At 40.2% G+C, this 23,251-nt stretch overlaps 1 protein-coding gene across 11 annotated transcripts in view; it reads left to right on the top strand.

Moving 5' to 3' along the window:
• Window positions 1-23,251, top strand: part of beta-Spec (spectrin beta chain) — a 636,597-nt gene that overhangs the window by 544,718 nt on the left and 68,628 nt on the right. For 6 of the 11 annotated variants that reach the window (XM_067155516.2, XM_067155511.2, XM_067155512.2 and 3 more), the window contains 3 exons: window positions 9,458-9,573; window positions 9,798-9,868; window positions 20,843-20,902. In XM_067155516.2, coding sequence (XP_067011617.1) covers window positions 9,458-9,573; window positions 9,798-9,868; window positions 20,843-20,902 — 247 coding nt within the window. Of the gene's footprint in view, window positions 1-893; window positions 1,062-9,457; window positions 9,574-9,797; window positions 9,869-20,842; window positions 20,903-23,251 lie in introns of those variants that run through there. The other 5 variants (XM_067155517.2, XM_067155514.2, XM_067155515.2 and 2 more) reach the window with 2 other exon arrangements.

The following is a 23,251-nucleotide window of genomic DNA, read 5'->3' as shown; positions in this document are numbered from 1 at the left end:
CATTTTACTCATACTTCTATTTCTGTGTTCAGAGACTACTTTATAGTGTGAAAACTGCTGGCCCTTCTGTGTGGAACTTGTGGTATATGGAAGAGTGAGCAAACCTGTCCATCCCAGTGATCCCTGCATGCAAGCAAAGTACCTGGTAATATCCCACATTTACTTGCGTGTAGCCTATGCCTCTTGTGCATAACATGGTAGAATTGGATATTTATTTATTTATTTATTTATTTATTTATGTAAATATTTATGTATTTATTTATTTATTGATTTATTGATTGATTGATTGATTTATTTATTTAAAGAGAGAGATGTAGGAACATTGGTCTGGGGAAAGGGAACAATAGAAAGAGGAGATGAGGGCAATCTCCACGTCTTGTAATGAACTCGTTCTTTCATCAGTCCCAGTTCTAAATCCATTCCTTTATCATGAGAGGTCTTAAGTCTTTATGTAGGAAGTGGTGGATAAAAAGAAAGCCTCCCCTCTTCGTCTCTGTGTAACTTTCTTTCTTCTTGTCCTACACTTTTGACATCAAGACTGAGGATCTGTTGAAGTTGGGAGGCTGAGAAGTAGATGTAGTGGAGCTGGGTTTGATTAAGGGGAGACGGCAGCTCCCTCTTCTCACATTTGTTCCTCTCTCACTGACACTTGTTTTACATTACGTATGTTAGTTATAAAATATTTAAGGAATAATGCTCGACATACCACTGGATGTTTAAGGCATATTTCTAGTTCTACTTATTAATTGGCTGTACGCAAGTAAGTCTGGTATTATTCTGTCATAGAGAAGAAAATGTATTTTCTCTTCAGAGTTGTACGAGACAAAAACTATTTTTAGTGTTATTTTGTCCATTGCACTGAGCATGATGTGCACGTGTCTGTTGCAACGAAGCTGGAGTTACGTGAGCAAGCCAAGAGGCTGGGACTGCGAGATGACCAGGCCTACTACGCTGAACGATATTACCCCTACTCTGAAGACTCTGCACTGATAAGTTCACTGCACACTCCATATCATACCATGAGTCAACATCTGTCTAGGGGATAGGATCCATATCAGCTCCAGAGGGTTAGTGATTCATGGATCACGTTCCATCTTGGATTTGCAGATGAGGAAAGAGCTAGTGCCTGAGAGGAGATTTTATGGCACTAGACTGCATTTTCTGAAATGCAAGATTCAGCTGCATTTGTAACAAATTAAATGGACTCGTGTGGTTTACAATTCAGTGTGAATCACTTGTCTATTATTATTACTGCGGTTCCCTTGAAACTTTACGAGCAGACAAGCTGCATACCCACGTGTTTAATACGCTACTCTGCAGATAACTGAAATAGGACACATTTCTTAACAGTCAATGATGTTCACTGGTTCTTCCTCTCTCCCTTGGCTTACACAACTCTCTCATGTTGACAGCTGTACCTCACTCTCGGTCTGCTGAGATGTTTGATAAAGTAAGAATAGCTCTTCCTTCCTCTGCATTACACACACTTAATGTTAGTGGCAGTGGTAGCAAGTATGAAATTTCGAACTACCTTATTTCAGAAACTAATAGCGATAGAAACTTCATTCAAATGGCAGTGAATTTCTTTAGCAAGGATGTTTGTAAGGAAGTAAAATGATTGTCATAGTATCAATTTGCTAATTGCCATCTGTAAGGAAGCCCAAACTTTTAAGTATGTTCCCAGGTGTGGAAGAATCTTTCAGTTTGAATAAGGATTCAAGGAAGTTGGATGTTGGAATTTCAAGTATAGAACCATTCTAGTTGTTGATGGGCCTACAGTAGTCGTAAACTTCATTGATGTGTAAGCCATGAGTTTAATTAATAGCTCTGTGAATTAGTTTGCCAGCCCCTTGGTGTAGGGGTAGCGTGCTTGCCTCTTACCCGGAAGCCCCAGGTTCGATTCCTGGCCAGGTCAGGGATTTTTACGTGGACCTGAGAGCTGGCACTGTGTTAACTTGTGAAAGTGTCATTTCCTTGAGAACCATGAGAGACAGTAATAAAACTGAATTCTAAGTTCACATTCTAGGTTTCATTTTGTAATAAGAGTAACCATTTGTCTATTATTTTGTTTAACAGGTAAATATGTACATACATTAAATTAGTTATTGAAAAATCAGAGTAGGCTCATATATCTTAGATATATCCATACCAAATTTTGCTCAATTGGTCTTAGAGTTTAAGCATGATTGAGCAAAAAAGAAATCTCATTTAAAACTTCTGTGTAACTTTTTTTTTTTTTTTTTTTGGATAATTTTGCAAATATAAAATATTGGGTCAAGATTAAAATAAAACTATCATGTGACAGTAGTTCCCTTCGAGAAGATTTGTGTGATGTCTTTGGAAGATGGACGTCATTTCATTTTGATGTGAAGTTGTCTGGATGTTGATGTTTGGCAGGTGTTGACTCCATGGTGTGTGTTTCACTAAACAAGTAACATGCGCATAACTACAGTACATATCTAACAAGAACAGTTCAGAGTACTTTGTGTATTGACTGGCTTGTACACCTCTGTATTTCCATCAAATTCAGAGAGAGTTCATTTCATATAGTGATAAGGGTACCTACAGGTTCAATTTAAGATCAGGCAAATACGAGAATTTACTCTTTAAAAATAAATCTATACAAAATTCTTTTTCATCTTGTGGTACTGTCAGAAGCCCTTTGGGATGGAATTGTGGATTCCTTGGATAGGTTCCACAGAAAAAAAATTACATCTTCCATCCTTCTCTTCCCAGCCTGAACATTGGCCACAATCTTGTTCTCTTGGGCAACAGTGATTTGGATCTTCCCATGGTGACACAAAATCAACATCTGAATTGCTACTATCGCATAACTGCTCTTAATGGTGGAATGCACGATGGTGTGTTGCTTCTTGTTCTTAAGACGACGTCTCCGAACAGAGGTTGACGAACCACGCGACCAGCTCTGATCTTGACGTTGCAGCCATGCCATGTGAATTTATTGGAATATCTCTCAGGATCTTTAATGCAGTGGTTTCTTGTTGTCTGCATCCTAATGCCGTTGACCAAACTGGTTCTTCCACCTTTGGGAACAATTTCTTGTCCCCAGGATAATAGAGTGCCCTTACCCATACCCGCTCATCCACTCTCAAAGAGACTATTGGCACTTGGTATAGGGGATCTCCTTATACCGGGAGATAATCAGTCCCTTCATTCGTTAGCCGCCTGCATATAAAATATAATTTTTATATGCAGTCGTTGCACCCTCTCTACCGCGGGGAGGTGAATGTCAGGATTTCAGTCAGCGAAACAAGGACCAAATGGCATTTCCTTGTTTCTCTGGTTGTTTAGAGAGGGGTGTGTTGCTGCAGGACAGAAACCTTATTTCCAGAGATAACACTTCAAAAACAAATACATTGTAGATGTTGATGTCTGCCATTTGCCCACAAATTTGCAAGAAATCTAACTTTGAAGTTGCGTCCCACTGAACTGAGTTTTGATAAAGTCGGCAGTCAGCGGACAGCAAACACTCCATTCAAACAAATGTGTGGCCATCGCAGTACCCAGGTTTCTCTGTCCCCATACATCCAGCTTCATCTTGTCACCCACTTGCCGTTAGATAATCTGGATGCTCAGGTCTAAGTAACGACCATTATGCTTTTTTGCTCATCTTCCCCCTCCCTTTACCTCACAATAGTCGACAATGACTACCACCATTCTTATTCTGTCTTCCACTAATGGAGGCTGCAGGGCCCATGTCTTTCTTTACAAGGTATTAGGCCAGTCATAGTACCAGTTTACTAAGAGGCTGATCCTTACTGCCATATTCATGGCCTCTACTCTGACTTCATTTGAAAGCTTAGTATGTTGTATCCTCTTGTTTCTCTTTAAGCAAATACAAAAATTTACATGTTGCTTTCTTGCGTGTTGCATTTTCCCATTGCATTCCAAAATAGCATATCCTTCGTAATGTAAAGTTTGCTTTTTATTTAGCAACTCGCCCACTCTTGTATTTATTTATTTATTTATTTATTTATTTATTTATTTATTTATTTGATTGGTTGGTTGGTTGTTCACTCAGTTTCACCACCATAATCATAAGTTATCAGCACTGGAACTGATAACTTGCTGTGAATTTCCTCCATGTTTGGTGGTCCTTTGTCCAGGGAGGATAGCGAGCAGGTTTCCTCACCAGCCATATTTAATCTAATAAAGGTCCCTTGCAAGATCCTTTGTGAGCCATTCTATTGATGCAGCTTGGTACGGTATATCTTTGTTGCTGATCCACCTCTTGTAATGGAATTCCAGTGTCATTATGTATCCTCTTTCAAGGGTAGTCATTGTTCCTTGTAGGAAGTAATTTTTTTTCTGCCTGACGCTCTGCGTTCGGGTACTGCTCTGGAGTCCATTCCATCCCGCCTGGCCAGGCTTTCACATTCCTTCCTCTGAAATACAATCGTTAGAACGAGTTGTGCTGAATTTGGTGGAGTGGGGATGTGTACAAGTAATTTTCCGATATCTGTAATGGTTATTGAGCATGCCAAGTGAGTTTTTTCAATTTCTAAGTCAGTTTTCATTTTGAGAGTTGTTTGTTTGCCTGTGTGCTGGGCAGTCGTGTGATCTGAAGTAGATTCAGTGCGTGCAACTCTGATGAAATGGCTCATTTTCAGTAGGATTATAGTGTAACATTTTCTGCTTCCCTAATTTCCTGTAACCAGATATGTTTAACCACTCCTATTTTGCATGACTTTTTGTGTAGTTTTGTGCATGTACTTTTGTAGCTCTAACATGTTGTATAGTGAATGTGTGTTCCGAGGTAGTGAGATGAAAATAATTAAAACATGTTTTGTTTTAAAAATTTACTTCTACATTTAGTGATATGAACTGAAGTTTCATTTCTGAATTACTGGAAGGTGAACTTAGCAGGGATGGACTTGTGAACTTTCCTTTTAATGGTAAAATCACCAAAACCAGCTTAATATTAAAGTGGATGTTGAACTCCAAATCAAAGAATTACCTTATAACACAGAAATGCATGTACTAGGTCTTTACCAAATTAAATATTGTACTATGTATAAAAACAAAAATAAATGGCAGATTTACCATTCACTAGCATATTGATTCCAACTTACATCACTTAAAACAGGCAAACACATTATTACCACTGAACAATTCTCTTATGCAGAAGAAGAAAACAAAAATTCTAAGCTGTCTTTAAAATGCTTGCATATGCCTAGATCAGGAAGCTTGTCATTCCTGTGCCATTTAGGAAGTGAATCAAACACTATGAACAAACAGGTCAAGATGAACATTAGATTGATGACTAATAGCGGGCATCGGTGGAATGTTATTGTAATGAGTTTCAGGAAGATACGAAATGGAGAATGTGTGGCCAAGTTTCAAGTTTATCTTTCATAGCAGTTTTTCTTCCAACTTCAGAATTTTTGTTTTAAAATATTTTTTTGGAATTTGCAACTCAAGTGTTCCTGCAGTAAACAGGTCTTCCGTGCTTTTTCATACTTTTTTTTTCTAAGAACTTTCAGCTTTTAAAGGAAAACTGAGGGAAAAGAATTATTGAAACAAATTGAAGGTTTCTTTTCCTGTGTGTTTTGCAGCTGCACATGTTTTTATTTCAAGTAGACCAACGAATGTATCCAAACAAAATTAAAAGATGCAAACCAAAACTTAGAAAAAATAATACAGACAACCATTTTAGGCAATGGGCTAAGAATTAAACAAAAAGATGTAACTTTTGGAACTTGTTGTACTATTATAGTATTTTAGTGTATCAACACAAAACATTACAGAAGTTAAGGGGTTTATGCATTAAACTGGAAATTCAGAGTAATGGAATGGGTACAAAATGTATCTACAGAGATGACCAGAACTTCCTTTGGACTACCATTCACAGTACAGTACTTGTTGTCTAATAAAGCTTGTTTGTTGCATGTGGTTGTTTTCTTGTTCATAGTATGAGACTCCCCCTCAGTTTGGTGACGGGCTAACTCTTGCTCATGTCCATCCCTTGCATGACCAACCCTATCCTACCTCATATTTTATCCCTCCCTGTCCACCTGAGGGGTACTGGAACATTGCAAATCAATCCCTTCCACCGCGAACCAAGAAGAGGTTCCAGAGAACTTTGGAGGACATGATTAGAGCCATATTACTAGACTGTGAGAGGTTTTACAATCCTAACAGGCGCAAATACAGACGAGAATTCACTTCTACTGGCACAAAGATATTGTACTTCACAAACGACAGGTCAATGGGTGAAACACAGACTGGTAGAGGACCTGTTGAACGACTTCGTTCATTTTTATGGGATTCTGATTGGAGTTATAACAAGTCCGAGCCTGTCAGTCCAACCCTAGAGGAAAATGTATTTTTAGAAGAAGCAGACTTGTCTCATGGCACAAGAATAAAAAGTCGAGATCAAATAATGGTAGCAGAGACCATAGATCCCCTCAAACACATTTCTCATAACTCAGATGTGTCTCCCTTGATTCCCAGGAAAGAATTATCTGCCCTACATTCGGAGGAGATGACCCTGTTGAATTCGCAGATCTCTGCATTATCGCACGACTTGACTCCTCCCAACCAATATGGGGTTTTGGAGTTTCTGTACAACTCCCTCCCTTCGCAGACATCTAGGGTCTCATCTCACTCCAGTCTAAGTCAGTCCCATCATGGTTCCACTCTTCCTCATCTACATGAAGGAGATAACGAGGCTCTCTTTGTCATGGATTCTCCCAAGTCTATACATCGAAGAGTGGTGCATTATAGCCATTCCCACAAGTCCTCAACAGGTTCTAGCGACCATGACTCCTCAGGTTCCGACTGTATTCCTCTTCTTCCTGAAATGAGCGAGTTCCTCGGCTCTGCCCTCGGAGATCACAACAAGGTAAGAATTTCCTTTTCACCTTATTTCTGTACTGTGTCGTAATGTTAGTTGTCCTCAGCCTAATGTTGTTTCAAACGTAGTAACAGAGAATGTGATGGGGTAGAAAGTTTGCCTCCTTCACATCAAAGCCTGCTCATGTTTTTTTTTTTTTTAAATCAGCTTCCTTAACCTTGCTCACTATATTTCCCTTCAAAGTGCCATTCAGTTATAACATTTTTGATACATTACAAAGCAGTCCAGTGGAAATTATACATAAACCACTTATTTTAGTAGCTGGAGTAAATTTCCAGTTCCCACTCAGTGTTAAAATTGGTAAATTGTAAATGCTGCTCTGCTCTGCTCTGTAATATAGATCTCGGTAAAGAAGTATGTGAAAGAGTAAAGAGATCAAACTTTGCCACTGTATGAAGGCATAAATAAATATGTATTTTTACAAATGGTTTCTTTGGCTTGAAAGAGGGATTTGGATTTATTCAAAATTCAGAATGGGATTTTGATCATTGGAAACATAATTTGCTGAAGTTAATAACTATACAGTGAAACCTCGTTAATTGGGGGCGGGGGCCCAACTGGATTAACAAAATGACTCGTATACAGCAATAACGGAGCCGTGATGAGTTTGGCCGTAAAATATGTACTACATGCTAGCTATTGTCACACAGAGTATGGATTTAAAATTTAATTGTTGACATAAATTTCTTAATTTTCAACAAATGTACACATCTTGAAGACAGTTTTCCTGTTGCTCAGTTGGATCCTGCAGCGTAGAACTCCCCTTACAATCGTATGCTCGGTATTCATGATCTTGGACTTCTGGAATTCTAACAAGTTGCTCCCTTCTCTCAAATGTGTTTTCCATAATTTTCAAAACATTTGTCTCTGACACCTTGCACGCCATGTAGTCAGAGCTACATTGAGTTGTTCGGTGTTGTCGGTGCGACGTAAAGCCCCTAGCAAAAAAAAAAAAAAAAAAAAAAAAAAATTGAGTTGTATGGCACGTGATGACAGCATACGAGGTCCTTCCCTTTACAGTGTTGTCATGTGCTAATCTAGAAATTATTTTGGTTTGAAAATGTGCATGTCTTTTTCAACGCATACCAGCCCAGGTATGGTTTGTAGTTGTGATGTTAATCGGCAAGAGGTAGGAAATTATCAAAATTTGTCATGATGAAACATTTCTGAAAGTACTTTCATCATACCTCTCAACTTATTGTCATTCCTTATTCTACTCAGGCATTGCATCTATCTTTGTGTAGCCTTGTAGAGAGGTCTAAACCTATCTTGCAGCGTCTTCAAAACCATCCTGAACCCGAAAAAGTTTGCTGCCTGACTTAGTTTCTGAGTGCCATTTCATTCGAACATAAACCACTCGTACTTCAGTTTGTTCTGTCGTTCTTTCTCTTACTAATGTCAAGGACAGTTATTTTTGTGATTTTGTACAAACATTAGCCACGGGTGCAACATTTTCAAGTTTTTCTGTTACAGCTAGTATCAACACAACAGTAGCAAACATTGTGATTGGTTACAACTTTTAAAACTTTGCTTTTTACATTTTATCCTCCCCCTCCTGTCCAGATTAACGAGGATTTACTATTCTTTATCAGTTCAGTGTGGAAGTAGAGCAAGGTTTTTAAAAATTTAATTCAGATGCATTACACATAACATTTGTTCTTTGAAGTGTTTGACGTTTGCTTGTAACTCATCTTGCCTCACGTTTTTAGAAATGATTCCATCATTGGCTAGTAATGAAATGAATCTTGCTATTGTATTATCCGGCCAAGCACAGTTTGTAGTTGTGATGTTAATCAGCAAGAGGTAGGAACTTTCTGAAAGTACTCTTTGTTAATTACACTAGACTTTAATCATACCTCTCAACTCATTGGGATTCCTTATTCCACTCATGCATCTTAGTATAGAACTTCAACATTTCCACCATGCTCTGTGTAGCCTCGCAGAGAGACTTTCTCACTAGCATCTGTCTGCTTCTGTGCACTTTTCCTTCTGCCACAAGTTTCATCTGGAGTTTTCTCCAAAGTGTCTTTTTCATTAGCCTATCAGTAAGTTCTTAGAGAACTGGTGCGTTGGTTTACATCCACATTTCGAATGCTTCATTCCTCTTCCTGTTGGCCGCCTTTATAGTGCCATGTCTCGGTGGCATCAAAGTCTTGACCAACCTCAGTTTGGTGTTCATGAATTTTCTGACTTTCCAGATCTTGTTAACTTGGGCCACCTTGCACTTTAATAACTCCACCTAAATCTTCTTCAGCCAAGCAGTGGCTGGGTCGCATAGCTAACAGCTTGCATTTGGGAGACAGGAGCTCACTGTCACCAGCCCTACAGGGCAAATGCTCAGACTGTACCTTAATTATGACCATAGTCTCTTTCCCATCTCATCATTGCCATAAGACCTATTTCTAGCAGTGTGACGTAAATGCAAATTGTAAAACCTTCAGCCTATGCTGAGCTTGTCTAGGGTCTCTGGAGCTCATCTGAATGAAGGAAACTTTCCTGGCGAATGAACGTTGGCCATGTTTGGCCGTGTAATACTAATTTACTATCTTTAGTTAACTCATTGTCTGGTCTTGACTTTAGTACGAGTTGAAGGAGTTAAAGCGGCGCCAGGAGGAAGAGGAAAGGAAACGGCAAGAGGAGCTGGCTGCGAAGCAGACTCCTCCTCCTAGCTCACCGGAGGAGCTGCCTAGTGAGAGGTAAGAAGTGTTGAACAGGAGGTAAACATTTAACAAGTCTAGAATTTTCAGATGAAAACTAGCAACTTGCTGCTCTGTTTCCATACAGTTTTCTTAACAAGGTGATTTGTTAGTTAGATATTCTTATGAACGCAAGTAGAGATTCACTTGTTAGAAGGAAGCCAAAATGTAGAAGAAAGCTGGGATTCTCTATTAATTTACATCATCTGCTGTTTGCTTTTCAGGATTGACGGGGAGGCAACGCCGGAGGTGGAACAAAGCCATGTCGATGGTGAGGAAGCTGAAACTCGAGAAGGTAAGAGGGCAACTCGTCTCTTTTCGGTATGAGTGTAGTGATGATGTAACTAATAATATCTCTATTCCAGTCCTAGGTCCTTGCGCATCACGTGGAATGTCATGGTATTGGTCTTGGATTGTTTCTTCTAGTTCTGTCATTCTCTAGCACTAAGTGTGGAGAAGACTGTTTTCTTGTCAAGTGTGGAGACTGTGTCGAGGTTCTAGCAAGAGTTCTGCTCTATTGTTAAGCAAGATGGGGAAATTGCTGTACCCAGCTAGCACATGTGGAGATCCAGGATAAAATGTGTTTACCTAGTACAAAATTTACATGAAAGCCTGATCAAGGTCGTGCGACGCAGTGGGTCAGCAGCATGCAGTTGATGCACTAGTGTGTTAACTACCTTCCCCCCCCCCAAAGGCAAATTTTTGGTTTCCTGTAACCTTTTAACTGCTGGATTCTTGGATGAGGCCATGCATCATCAGTGTTGGATTTTTTTGGTTTGACCTCAGCTGCCTGTTCACAAAATCAGTTAGCTTCCTTAAAATTTTCTTGTTCATAAAATGTTCAAAATGCTCTAGTTCTGGGGATATTGGGGTGAAATTTGTATTTGACATAACAGTTTGGCTTTGCGGAGATCATATGCAAAGCACAGAGACTGCCTTATGAAGCTTTGTCGTTCTTTCACTGCACTTTCACCACTACTGAAATCTGCATCTGAACGAATTTCTTCAGAACATGAAAGAACTTCCTCAGGGTGTATACTGCGGACACTCATGCACAGCAGTGTGTTTAGTTGTTTACATCAGTGTAACAAAAGATTTTTAAAAAAATCCCCACTGCTATTTATGCATAAACAAAGAAATGAAGTAGTTGAAAATATAGCCAACAAATCACAGCAGCATACATGCACGATTCAAGTAAATACTTTTTTTTGACAGCAGTACAGGGAGAAAAATGTTCCAATCAAGTATACTTGGGGACAAGAGATTACATTAATACTCTCCAGCGGCAGCCCGGGGTCTGTTAGGATTTACTACGTCTACTGCACTCAACGCGAAGAAAGGGAAAAGACCCTAGAACAGGGCCTCTCAAATGCCCAAAATCTCGCGCGCAAACAGTGGTGCAGAGTTCCTGTGCACAGTGCATCGGTCCCACTCGGCTTGGCTCGGACATCTCTGGACTACTCGGCTAAGCTCGGCTTGGATTTGGAGCGCTACGGAGCAAGTAAGGAAAAGGGAGACAGGGGGAGCGAATGATACAGCGTGGGGGGGGGGGAGACAGCGCTATTGCTCCAAATCGAGGAGTGGGGGTCTGCAGTCTGGTCGACCAAGCGAAGTCGTCTTTTGCACCGTGCACAGTGCATGCACCATGAAAGGCCCTGCTCTAGAGTGTGTCGAAAGTGGTTTGACAACCTCCTCACACCAAACAAGGATCACTTAACTCAGCAGGGTGTGATTGACAGCTGGCTTCCAGGAACTTAGGCTGTCATGTTTTGTCCCAAAGTATAAACTTGGTTGCAGTGCTGGCGGACAGTGAAACAGTCAAACCAGTGATAGTAGATCGCTAACCTGTGATGCCCAAGATACTTTCTGGTCTATTTTAGTACCTTGTTTTTCAAAAACTAACAGATATTGAGGTGGGCAGTCAGTCACTTCACGTGGCTTGCGGGGGTGGGGCTAGTGATGATCATGATTGTTGCCACTGATGTAAAAAGAAACTTGGGAAGAGTTGTGTAAGATGTGCCCTTTTCACAGTCTCCACACTTGTAAACACATGTCATCACTTTATACCCTGCCCACATATGCATCACCACTCCTAAGTAGGCTACTCTTCTCAAGTAGAATTATTTTCAGGTTTAAACTTTTAAAACTGAAATGATCAAAATGCATTATCTACTTATTTAAATTGTTTGGCTTCAATTTAAATTATTATGGTCCAAACATTAAAATGCACAAGCAGAGATGATGGCGATAAGTTAACTGGACAGTAGCCTAATTATTCCTGTGTTCCCATACGCTTGCTTCAAAGTCCTTACCGAATTTTTTTTCTTTTTCTTTTTTTGCACGTCTTCATTCAAGAGTTGGTTGGCATATTTGTCGGTTTGTTTTTTACATATTTTATTTTCTTAACCTGATCATGTCTGAACAGTGTACTACAAAATATGGGTGTAGTCTGCGTAATGAAGCAAGCTCCAACTTGTGAGCAATCTCGTCTTTGTCTTTTTCAACGTTTATCATTAGTTTATTTGCAACATCTTGCAGAGCATTAGTACAGTAAATAAGCCTCTTGTCCTCGTGTACATCCTGCTTTTCAATATTTAGTTCGGCATTAACTCTTGTTTCCAAGGTAATTTCTTGGGATACCTTTCTTTACACAGATTTATTGGAAATTTTACCAAATTTCCCATAGATCCCTTGCAGAAACATTGCCATTGTTCCTATGTTTGTACCTCCTAGAGATGAAAAAAAGTGATTCTGCTTCCGCTCGACCCGTCCAGTTGGTCAGTATTGCAAGCTATTACAACTGCTGGAAAAACGGAGTGCATGCTATTGTATTTTCCTCACATTTCATCGTTTCTTCGCTCCAGCAAGCCGGGTGCGGTTGTGTACGAGCCTCCTCCAGTTTGTCCTATCCATCCACAGATACTGCTCATATATGTGATGCCAGTTCACATCTCTAATTTCAAGGTCCTTCATCATCTGTTTTTCCCAAACATCACGAAGTCTTCCTCTTGGTCTCTTCCCAGGAACATTGTGCTCAAAGTATGTTCGAGGAGTCCTGTGAGGGTCCATTCTTTTCATGTGACCATACCATTGCAATCTCTTCACTTCTAGAGTCTCCAGCAAGCTTCTTTCCAATCCAAGCTGTTGCCGGATATCCACATTCCTTATTTTATCCATTTTTTGTTTTTTTGTAGACAAGAACGAAGGAACTTCATTTCTGTTGCATGAAAACTACTCTTTGTTGGTCCAGTAAGTGTTGCTGTTTCTAGGCCATACGTCAATGTAGGTACTAGATATATTTTGTACCAGCTGATTTTGGAAACTAATGGAAATGTTTCATCCCAAAGTATTTGACGTACAGCGTGATGGAATTTGGAGGCTTTCTGTATTCTCTGTTGCTAATCTCTTGATGTATGGTATTGTCGGATGACAGAATACTACCCAATTACTGGAAGTTCTCTACAATATCCATCTCCTCATCTCCAATTCTTAGATGAACACCAAGCCAACTGTCTTCGTTTTGTTGATTTTGAGACGTAAGGTTGTAAAAGCTTCATGCCAGAGATCTAGTCTAGTTTGTACTTCCGCTTCTCTCTCGCCCCATACCATTACATCATAAGCAAAAACCAGGGCATTAGTTGTTGGATCCTTTCTTTTAACCGCTTTTAAAACTTTATGCATTATGATTGTGAAGAGAAGTGCTGAAAGACAACTTCCTTGCTGTACTCCACTCTTCGTTTCGAACCAACCTGACCTTGCATCCTTGACCCGGACACACTTAGTTTCATCATATAATCGTTGTACTCATGCTATGCCATTGGGCACTTCCTTGTGCCTCAAACATTCCCACATATGCCTGCGTGGTACATGGTTATTCACTTGCCATGTGAATTCAAAGAAAACAAGATTATTGTAATACTGAACCTGGAAAATCAAAGACCAGGTAGACAAGTACTGGTACCGTCAAATAGCACTTCTGAGCCTGTGGTACAGCAGCTTGAAGCCAGCAATCAGTGGAGTGATCCCCTTGGAGCAAGCCGGATTCAGGCAGAATTGTGGTTCTAGTGCTAACACCTCACATCGAGGCTGGTACTAAGACATCTGCAGTCTTTGTAGACTTTGAAAGCAGCTTGTGACACTGTGAGGAGACTGGGTCTAGCCTCAATACATGCTGTCAAACAGCATTAGCCAGCCCAAGAAACCTCTTTTATTCAGTCTTAAAATGTATTTGTGAAACTACATGCCTATGCTGATGGATTGGCCATTACCATTTGACCACGCAGAAGTTGTACACACTTTTCCCCTGCTCCCATAACTAAAGATTACAGCCAGTTTGAATAAAACTGAATCTGCTGCACCTCAACAGTACACTCAGAACGTATCTTAATGAGACACTCCTTAAACATAATCCTTATCCAAAGTAGACTGCACTTAACATCAAAGCTGAGAACATGCAGTAATTCTCTACTTAAACTGTGTGAGATTTAATCGGGGATTGCAGTCCACCGGATGTCACCTCAGAATCTGTAGAGCCTACTCCAATGTATTGAAGAGAGGATGTGGCTGGCTTCAATAGAACAGTAAATTGCATGTAGCTCCAGAGTGGCCCAGCCCCTTTGATCCAAACCATGTTCCAGCTGTTTTTGAGCTCCCAAGAAGAATGTGGACATCTTTCAACAGGTTCCGCATGAACTGTGGAAGATGCAGGTTGTGGTTGTGGAGCTCCGCACATACCATGGGCGCTGGGAAGTTATAGCCAAAACATCGTCGCTGTTGCAACAGTGGCTAGGCTGCTTGGTTGTACAACGTGAGGTTTTTGAGTACCTGCAATGTCTTTCTTTCTATTTCTGTTTACTATTTAAAATGGAGCACTGTAGGTGACATGAGGATGAGAGGCTTGAAGTAGACATGACCAGGCTTGGCATGAGCCAGTATTTCTCACCTACCCAGTTCTGTTTGGTTTGCATATTGTTGTCCTGTTGCATTGAAATTAACATGTTCTTTGTGACCATCATTCACGTCTGTGAAAGATGGTTAGATTGTTATGGTCAGGCTCGCAACACACTTGTAGTACTATTGTACTACCATATTGGCACCTTATTCTCAGGATGACATTTTGGATACATATCGTGGATATGCTGAAGAAAGATTTTTGTTCTCTTCATAAAGTTGGCATACATAAATCATTAGAATCAAAATTCATATTTTGATCTGAACTACGAGGGCAAATTAGTAAGTACACTCTTTCTTTAAATATAAGGATGGATCATTTAATAACGCTTCTAATATATTTTATTAGATGAATAGAAAAAACAAAACACAAGAAATTATAGACTAAATCAACTATACAGGTTTTAGCCATTTTTCAACACAAGTCTCTTGATACATTTCTCACATTGTGACGGAGAACATAGAACTCCATTCCTTGGCAGCATAGCTTCTGTGCTCTACTGCTTTCACACGTTCATCTGTCCAGTTGCATGGTTAAATTGTTAGCGCTCTGATCTTTGGTCCAAGGTGTTCCGGGTTCAATTCCCAGTCCAGTTGAGGATTTTAACCTTCAATGGCTCGGAGGTGGGTCTTCAACATACAACAAAAAAATGCTTATTGATACCAGCAAAATTAAGACATTGTGAAACAGTTGCACAGCCTGAAATAACTTTTGCTAATACAGCTGAAATAGAACATGCATAAGTAAACAATATCACGTTAATGGACATTGGAGAACAGTTTCAAATAAAGCAGTTTATAAGGAAATTGAATCTGTATTGAGCACGATTAGGAGAAAAACACGTATCATTCTTTGGACATCTTATCAGAACACCTGACACCTGAATTAGCAGAAGAAGAATTGAATAGCATACCGCCAAGGCCTACTGAGCACTGTTTACCTTGCAGTAAATTATTTATAATAACTTCGGGCATTTTATTGATGTAAAGTAATGCACCTTCATTTTATAAATTTTTATTTTATGAAGTGATAATTCAAATAAATATTTTCTTTCTTTTAAAAAAAGGGCATTTCATGATTTAAAAAAGTCAAGAAAAAATATTTTTACTATCAAAAACTGCATTATTTTAGAGGTGGTGTTTCCTATGCCACACATAAAAATAGAGCTTTATGTACAATATTAGAGTTACATTTGTAGTATTATTATTACATTAACGTGAAATTTTATAATCTCTCATACGCAAATGCTGCAGTTCCTGGTTTGTTTTAGGTAAAAAATTATTACTAATGTCTATTTCACACAAACTTAACACTAAAATATTCACTGAGCTTGCATCCGGGAGATAGTGGGTTCAAGGCCCCACTGTCGGCAGCCCTGAAGATGGTTTTCCCTGGTTTACCATTTTCACACCAGGCAAGTGCTGGGGCTGTACCCTAAGGCCACGACCGCTTCCGTCCCACTCCTAGGCCTTTTCTATCCCATCGTCGCCATAAGACCTATCTGTGTCGGTGCGACGTAAAGCAAAAAAAAAAATTAACTTTTTGCCGTAAAAATATGATGCAAGGAACTATTTACTAATATTTACACATCTTTGTCATGTTCTAGCAAATGTGCTTAGGGAGGTACAAATGGTGTACACCCTTCTTACACTGTTTACAGATGTATCTGGTCTTTTTCCATTTACTACCTTCACTAGTACTAATCTTTCTGCATACACAACAGTTGCATTCTTTTATTTTTTTTTCAGTAAAAGTGTAAGGGATTTGTTGCCCACCCGCGGGAGCCGTTTGGTCACCAAGCCACTCGGCAGCAAGTTCCTCAAGTAAACTTGTTGTATATGGTCTTATTTAATCTAATACTAGTCCAAAACATGTATTATACATTATTAAAATGGATAAATAACTTGGAAAATATTTTTTTCCTGGAACGTCGATTGATTGGCGGTTAAGTGGATTATGGATGATATTAAAGAACTACAAATAACAATAGATGATATTAAAAACAAAACAAACACAATTAAGACACACCAAGATCAATGAAATGTCTGGTGGTGGTGGTGATTATTGTTGTAAGAGAAAGTACAACTAGGCAACCATTCTCTTTATAACACTAATCAGAGAGAAGAAATGGAAGGGATCTAACACTTTGAAAAATGAAGATATCGGCCAAAGAAAGGAGGAGGTCACAAAGGGCCTGAAAAGGAAACTCCGTAGGCCTCGGATGCTCTAGTAGCTGCAGGTCGGAAAAGAACAAGGGTGTTACTAATTGAAGAAAAGGAAGGCGGCATCTCTCAGACTTCAGAGATATTGGGCTGATAGTAAATTAAAAGAATCCTTTGTGTAATTGACTAGTGGTCCAATATAGGCCATAAAATGTAAAACAACAATTATCTGAATGAAAATATTGACCACTTAGGAATTTCTGGAGAGGTCTGAAGATGTGAAAGACAATGTAATATGTGGACTGTATGTGGATGACAGAGTACCTCCAAGCCATACTTCGTAATATTTTCATGCAAACAGAAGCCACAATGTAGGGGCGAGCAATATAATGAAATCTGACATTCTCAGCATTTCCGTTTGGACATTCGTCTCTAAGATGAAGAAGCAAAACCGGTCATGAAAAGGTGTCTGTATTAGGGTTGGGCAGACCGGAACATTCACTTGTTCCGCAACATTAGGAGCTTGAGGCGGAGTGTTTCGGTACAGAGTGCCGAGACACAGGACACAGGACTCTAACCGCGTCCTAGAGAGAACTTCGAGAGGCAACAGGACATGCTCCGCTTCAGCTGGAATGTGCCTTAACCGAACGTGCTGTACCAAGGCCGCACTAGGTAGATTAGTTGGCTTTGGCTGTGTCTGCCTGTCGATACCGGCTGTGTGCCGCCCTGTGTTGGAGTGTCAACATTTTTTCATCCAGTTATATCTTTAATTCCAAAGCGATGACCCATGTGTTTCTTGGGCTTAAAAGTTTCCTTAAAGTCCAAATTAATTTTTAACATCAATCCCCGAGAAAGTGTTGAGGGAAATTTTCGAGATATTGAAGAAAGTAAATGGAAGTTGAGAGGGAAGGAATTCGAAGTGCAGAGAGCATAAGATTGGGACACTGGCGAAGCAGCTAAAGCAGTGCAGCGCAGAGCAGATTTTTGTAATCCACACAAATCATTGCACCATCGCAAGTTGACAGACGGGGCAGGACAGAGCAGAGCACCTACTTCCACCTACCACCTTAGAAACAGCTTCCTGCGCACGTGTCACGTAGTTAGTTAAGAAATGGAGGAGAAAATTACCACAGCCGTTCGGTCTCACCATGTTTTGTAGGTACTATGTGAATCATGTGGACTGCAATGCAGTATGTATGTATATATATACGTATGTATGTATGTTCGTGAGAAAATGGCTGAACAGAATTTAATGAAAATCAGTATGTAAATTCGGGGAATAAGGCACTACAGTCTAGGCTATAAATCGTTTTATTCACGCTTGGTAACAAGGTAGTTTAGAGAAAGGCCTAAAATGTAATCCACCGAGCAAGTGGCCGTGCGGTTAGGGTCGTGCATCTGTGAGCTTGCATTCGGGAGATAGTGGGTTCGAACCCCACTGTCGGCAGCCCTGAAGTTGGCTTTCCGTGGTTTCCCATTTTCTTTTTTTTGCTAGGGGCTTTATGTCGCACCGACACAGATAGGTCTTATAGCGACGATGGGATAGGAAGGGCCTAGGAGTTGGAAGGAAGCGGCCGTGGCCTTAATTAAGGTACAGCCACAGCATTTGCCTGGTGTGAAAATGGGAAACCACGGAAAACCATTTTCAGGACTGCCGATAGTGGAATTCGAACCTACTATCTCCCGGATGCAAGCTCACAGCCGCGCGCCTCTACGCGCACGGCCAACTCGCCCGGTTTTCCCATTTTCACACTAGGCAAATGCTGGGGCTGTACCTTAATTAAGGCCACGCCCGCTACCTTCCCAATCTTCCACTCTTCCGTCGCCGAAAACCTTCGATATGTTAGTGCGACGTTAAACAGCAAACAAAAGAATGTAATCCTCATATATCTATGAAACAATCCGTGACCCAAGTTCTCGCAACATATAGAATTTAAGACAAAGATCTAATGCCGATTATGGAAAGCATCATTGCCGACTCCGTCACAGTCATCCATCATCACATTTATGTGAAGAGATAAATACGGAAAATCATTTATCATGTCTTGTCAAATATAAATGCAAACGCGTTCACAACAGATTGTCAATGTTGATTGATTTTAGTATCTTGTGTCTTGTGACAGCTAGATGAAAATCGAGCAGTACATTTGTAAATACATATTTTTCCCTCTCCCCTACTGTGATCCTATTAATGAATTTACCATGCAAGTTGGTCGTGCGGTTAGGATCGCCTTGCTATGAGCTTGCATTCGGGAGATAGGGGGTTCGAACCCCACGGTCGGCAAACGTGAAGATAGTTTTCCGTGGTTTCCCATTTTCACACCAGGCTAATGCTGGGGGGGGGGGCTGTACCTTAATTAAGGACACGGTCGCTTCCTTCCCATTCCTAGCCCTTTCCTATTCCATCGTTGCCATAAGACCTATCTGTGTCGGTGCGACGTAAAAAATATAAAAAATAATCATGAATTGAATTCTTTGCTTAGTCCATATGAACGCCGAACATCGGTAACATAGAAATATTGTTCAGTCTTGTAAACTGGCGAAGGTGGTTGTTTTTATTGCGATTGTCTTAAGCTGAATAACCGCGTTGCCATCAGCACAAGGGAAATTGTAAAGATGACTAACAAAATGAGAAAAATCGCGAATGCTTGAAGAAAAAGGAGAAAACAGCATCTTTATACTGGATGCCCCAGTATCACAGAGTCTAAAGAAAACATGTTATTTCTGAAATCCGACGAGACCCTGCGTGGCAATGTACGCCCACGTCCACTTCGCAGTTTCGTAAGCTTCGCGCTGTTCTGCTCTGCTCTTCCCTGCTCTGCGGCCAACTGTTTCTCAATGTGCGCCTGGTCTAACAGCACGAAAGTACAACAATGTATTCATCCAGTTATATCTTTAATTCCAAAGCGGTGACCCATGTTTTTCTTGGGCTTAAAAGTTTCCTTAAAGTCCAAATTAATGTTTAACGTCAATCCCCGAGAAAGTGTTGAGGGAAATTTTCGAGATATTAATTACTCACTAATTACTCACAATACAGGCCAATACATTCAACTGGTGAAAATATTCTTGAATTTGTTACTTTTAAACACCTGCACTGCCGTTGTAACCGTGTTATGTGTATTTTATATTGACCGGATAAATCTTAACTTAAAAGCAGCCTTTAAACGTGATTAGTGGGCGCGAATTTCAGTGTTCCGACAGTTCGTTCACGTTCCTTGCAGCTTTATGCTGGACCATGGCCATAACTACACACAGGCACACACCACACAGCACGTTCCGTACAGGCACATTCCCAGTTCCCACTGGCGCGAAGCATGTAATGTTGCCTCTCGAAGTTCTCTCTACACTGCGCAGTTACAGTCCCGCGTCCCGTGCGCCCGCTGCACAGTTCAGCTAGTAGGCGAAGGGCAGTGCACAGTGGCGCTTCTGATGGGACAGAGAGTCAGTGTCTCCAGCTCGCTTGAGAATGTTTCGGAACAATTGACACTCGGTGTTCTGGAACAGCGGAACATAACTTTGCACCGGCGCATTGTGCCGAAACAGGGACATTGTGCCCAACCCTAGTCTGTATTACCAGGGAATGGAATTCTAAGAATGAGGTGTTCATCTTGTCAGGACGGAAGAAATGTCTCATAATATTTGGTTCATACGTTGCAAACTAGCTAAAACCTGTACTTCAAGAATTTTTTTACTTCTCATTAGTTCAGTAAAAAATGTTGAGTTACTTTTCTGCCCTTGTACTATTTTTCAAATCTGCAGAATGTTCAACAACACACATTGGACATTATCATTGCTTAATCATTGAATGTAAAGTTAAAAGGTTGAGAAAAAACTAAAGATTAAAACTGCATATCTAATGTTATTGTAAACAAAAGGCAGTTTGTGCATGCTGGGAGATACAAGTGCATTTCTTAAACTTGAGCAGTAACTTGTATTTTACATTTTAGAAGTCCTTTTAACTGTGTGAGGGGGATTGATATTGATAGCTTGAAGCTTTCTGGGGAAAAATAGTTACGATACATTTGTCTTGAGAATGCCTCTGTGTTGCGAGTGTGACTGCTGGTGCTGTACTGGACCAGAACACTAGTATAGCATGATATTGCTTGCATGTGATGACAGCATATTTTCTCTGTCTCTCCTCCCTCCCCTCCTGCAGCCACCCGTAAACCGTCTACCAAGGTGGCGGCTCCCTCGGAGAGAGCGACCCCTCGGGAAGGTGAGTCCAGAGGTGGTGGGCACTTCAAGTGTACAGCAACTGTATTCTTGTGTTTTGATTCAATCTGCCCACATGATTGAAGAATGATCATGCTATCTGCGATAGCCTCCATTTTGTTTGCAAGTGCTACTGCAAAGGAAAAGTGTTTGGTTTGATTGGTTTGTGTTAAAGCATTTTTAACATCTGCAGATTTAGTCTGGCTGAAGCTCTTGGAGGCATTTTAACTTCAGACTAAAATGAGGCTGTGTATTCTAGTGCTGGTACTAGTTACCGATGATCAAGGCAGCTTTCTTACAGAAGTTAACGCAGTTTAAATTTTTAATTTATTTTGCTATACCAAATGAATCTCAGCTGGCCAGGCAGCTGAACGTTACGGTGAGAGTAATGCAGGATTGAATTTAATTACTGCAGCATCCATGAGTCCCTACCTCATTACCCAAAACTTTGCGACGTACACACATGAAAATGAGAGCAATCAGGAGCTTGTCGTTTTCATTGAAAAATGTGTCTTGACATTTTTGTAATCTAGTCGTACTGTTCAATAATTTTTTATGGTAAGTGCAAACTGGAGATGATCGTAAATAATTTTTAATCCTTGAAATGGCCAAAGATATAGTTCAGCTAGGCAATTAAAACTTATTATAAACAGCATGGAAAATGAATGATGCTGAGTTAACCAGATCAGTCTTTCCCTGCACATGACCCGGTTAACTGTGTGATCAGCAGCGCCCACAGCTTACCACAATATGAAACTTTCGTCATTTGCGTCATAAGCTATCACTTTCCGATTGAATTCAAAATTCTCCGCGAAGGTTTTATAGACATGGCTAATTTTTTCCAGTTTGCTGTAATACAACCCTGGCAGTAAGTTGTATTCAAATTGTTGGAATGAATTAGGAAGGTCACACTTAGTAGATGAATGGCCACTGGTCTAGACTGAAACGTTTCATATAGCTGACAGTCACAATAGTCTTACTTGTAATTTAAAATGCCCCGATGCTTGGGTGTAGTCTATATTTAGATGCTGCACATATTGAAGAAGTTACTTGTGAGCAGAGTTGAGGCGGTCGGTGGAGAAATGGTCATTCATTGGGTGGAATCCAGTAGAGGTGCATTCTTCTGTTGCATGTTGATCTTTGTTCTTATACAGGTTGGATATATTTTTTACAACAAAACAAGAATTCCAATCTTTCAATGTCAAGCATGTTTCCTTAGACAAAGATAATATTAAGTGCATTGTTGCATGCTCCTGATCATCTCTGTGACTTGTTTTCTTTGGTGTTATGTTCTTCAAGTTGCCCTTTTCAAGCCTAGGTGCTGTTTATTCACATGTTGTGTGCTAAAAATGGATTAGAAAAGGGAGAGATTTTTAAGTTTGTACACTCAACCACATTTCTGTTTTCAGAGCAGGAAAATTAAACTTTGCTTCTCAAGCAGTAATGTATTTGGGTTTGTTGGAGAATATTTTTGTATATTCTTGTGTAACAAATTGTATGTATGAAAGGAAATGGGAGAAATCTTCAAGTTGTTTGATCAAAGAAAACTTTACATAAGGAATGTGGTTGTGCGAGTTCTTCCCTACAGATGGAGCAGACTGGTGGCTGTGGACATGGCTTTGTTGATGGTTCTTTCTGATAGTAATTAACCTAATTTTTCTCTAGACAGGAACGAACACTCATCTCCAACCTCTAAACTAACATAATGCAAAATTTAGAGCTGCTATATTAGCTTGTGACATGGCCTTTCTAGGGTAAGAGCTTCTGCATTTGTGGCCATGGGACTTGTGCCTCGTTTCCTTTTACATAGAACTCTCTTGCACCAGGAAAGGAATTTGTGATTAGGAAATTTTGTTATAGTATTTGGACTGTGATTACAATGGAAATGTATATAATCACCACAAGAGGCATGGTTTGTACAGATACACACTATGCACATTCTCCCATTGACTGCTGAGCTGTATCTGGGATTCACCAATAAATTGGTCTGTTCCAAAAACAACAGGTTTAAAAAAAATACCACCCCAATGCAAAGTCTCTGCAGTTTCTTGTTGGGAGAGGGCATTGTCTGATGGTGTCCTTTGAAAGTAACGAGCCATTTGCTGCGCTATTGCTCTGCAGCTCTGTGTATTTTTTGGGATTGTCAAGATGTCTAAATATTACACACGACATATCAACGTTCATTTCTGCTTCACACTGCAGGACACTGTCTGTAGTGTTGGGAAAATATTATTTAGACCGAAAGTCGAACGTGAAAGTTTTGCTGATGGACTTCCTTGACATCAGAAGTGTTGTGCACAATGAGGGCCAAACGATGATCCGCTGGCATTATCTCGTCTTGAGGCGTACAAGA

Source organism: Anabrus simplex, chromosome 11 (genome assembly GCF_040414725.1).
Source record: "Anabrus simplex isolate iqAnaSimp1 chromosome 11, ASM4041472v1, whole genome shotgun sequence".
Taxonomy (NCBI): Eukaryota; Metazoa; Arthropoda; class Insecta; order Orthoptera; family Tettigoniidae; genus Anabrus; species Anabrus simplex.
This window is presented reverse-complemented; position numbering and strand designations above follow the sequence as displayed.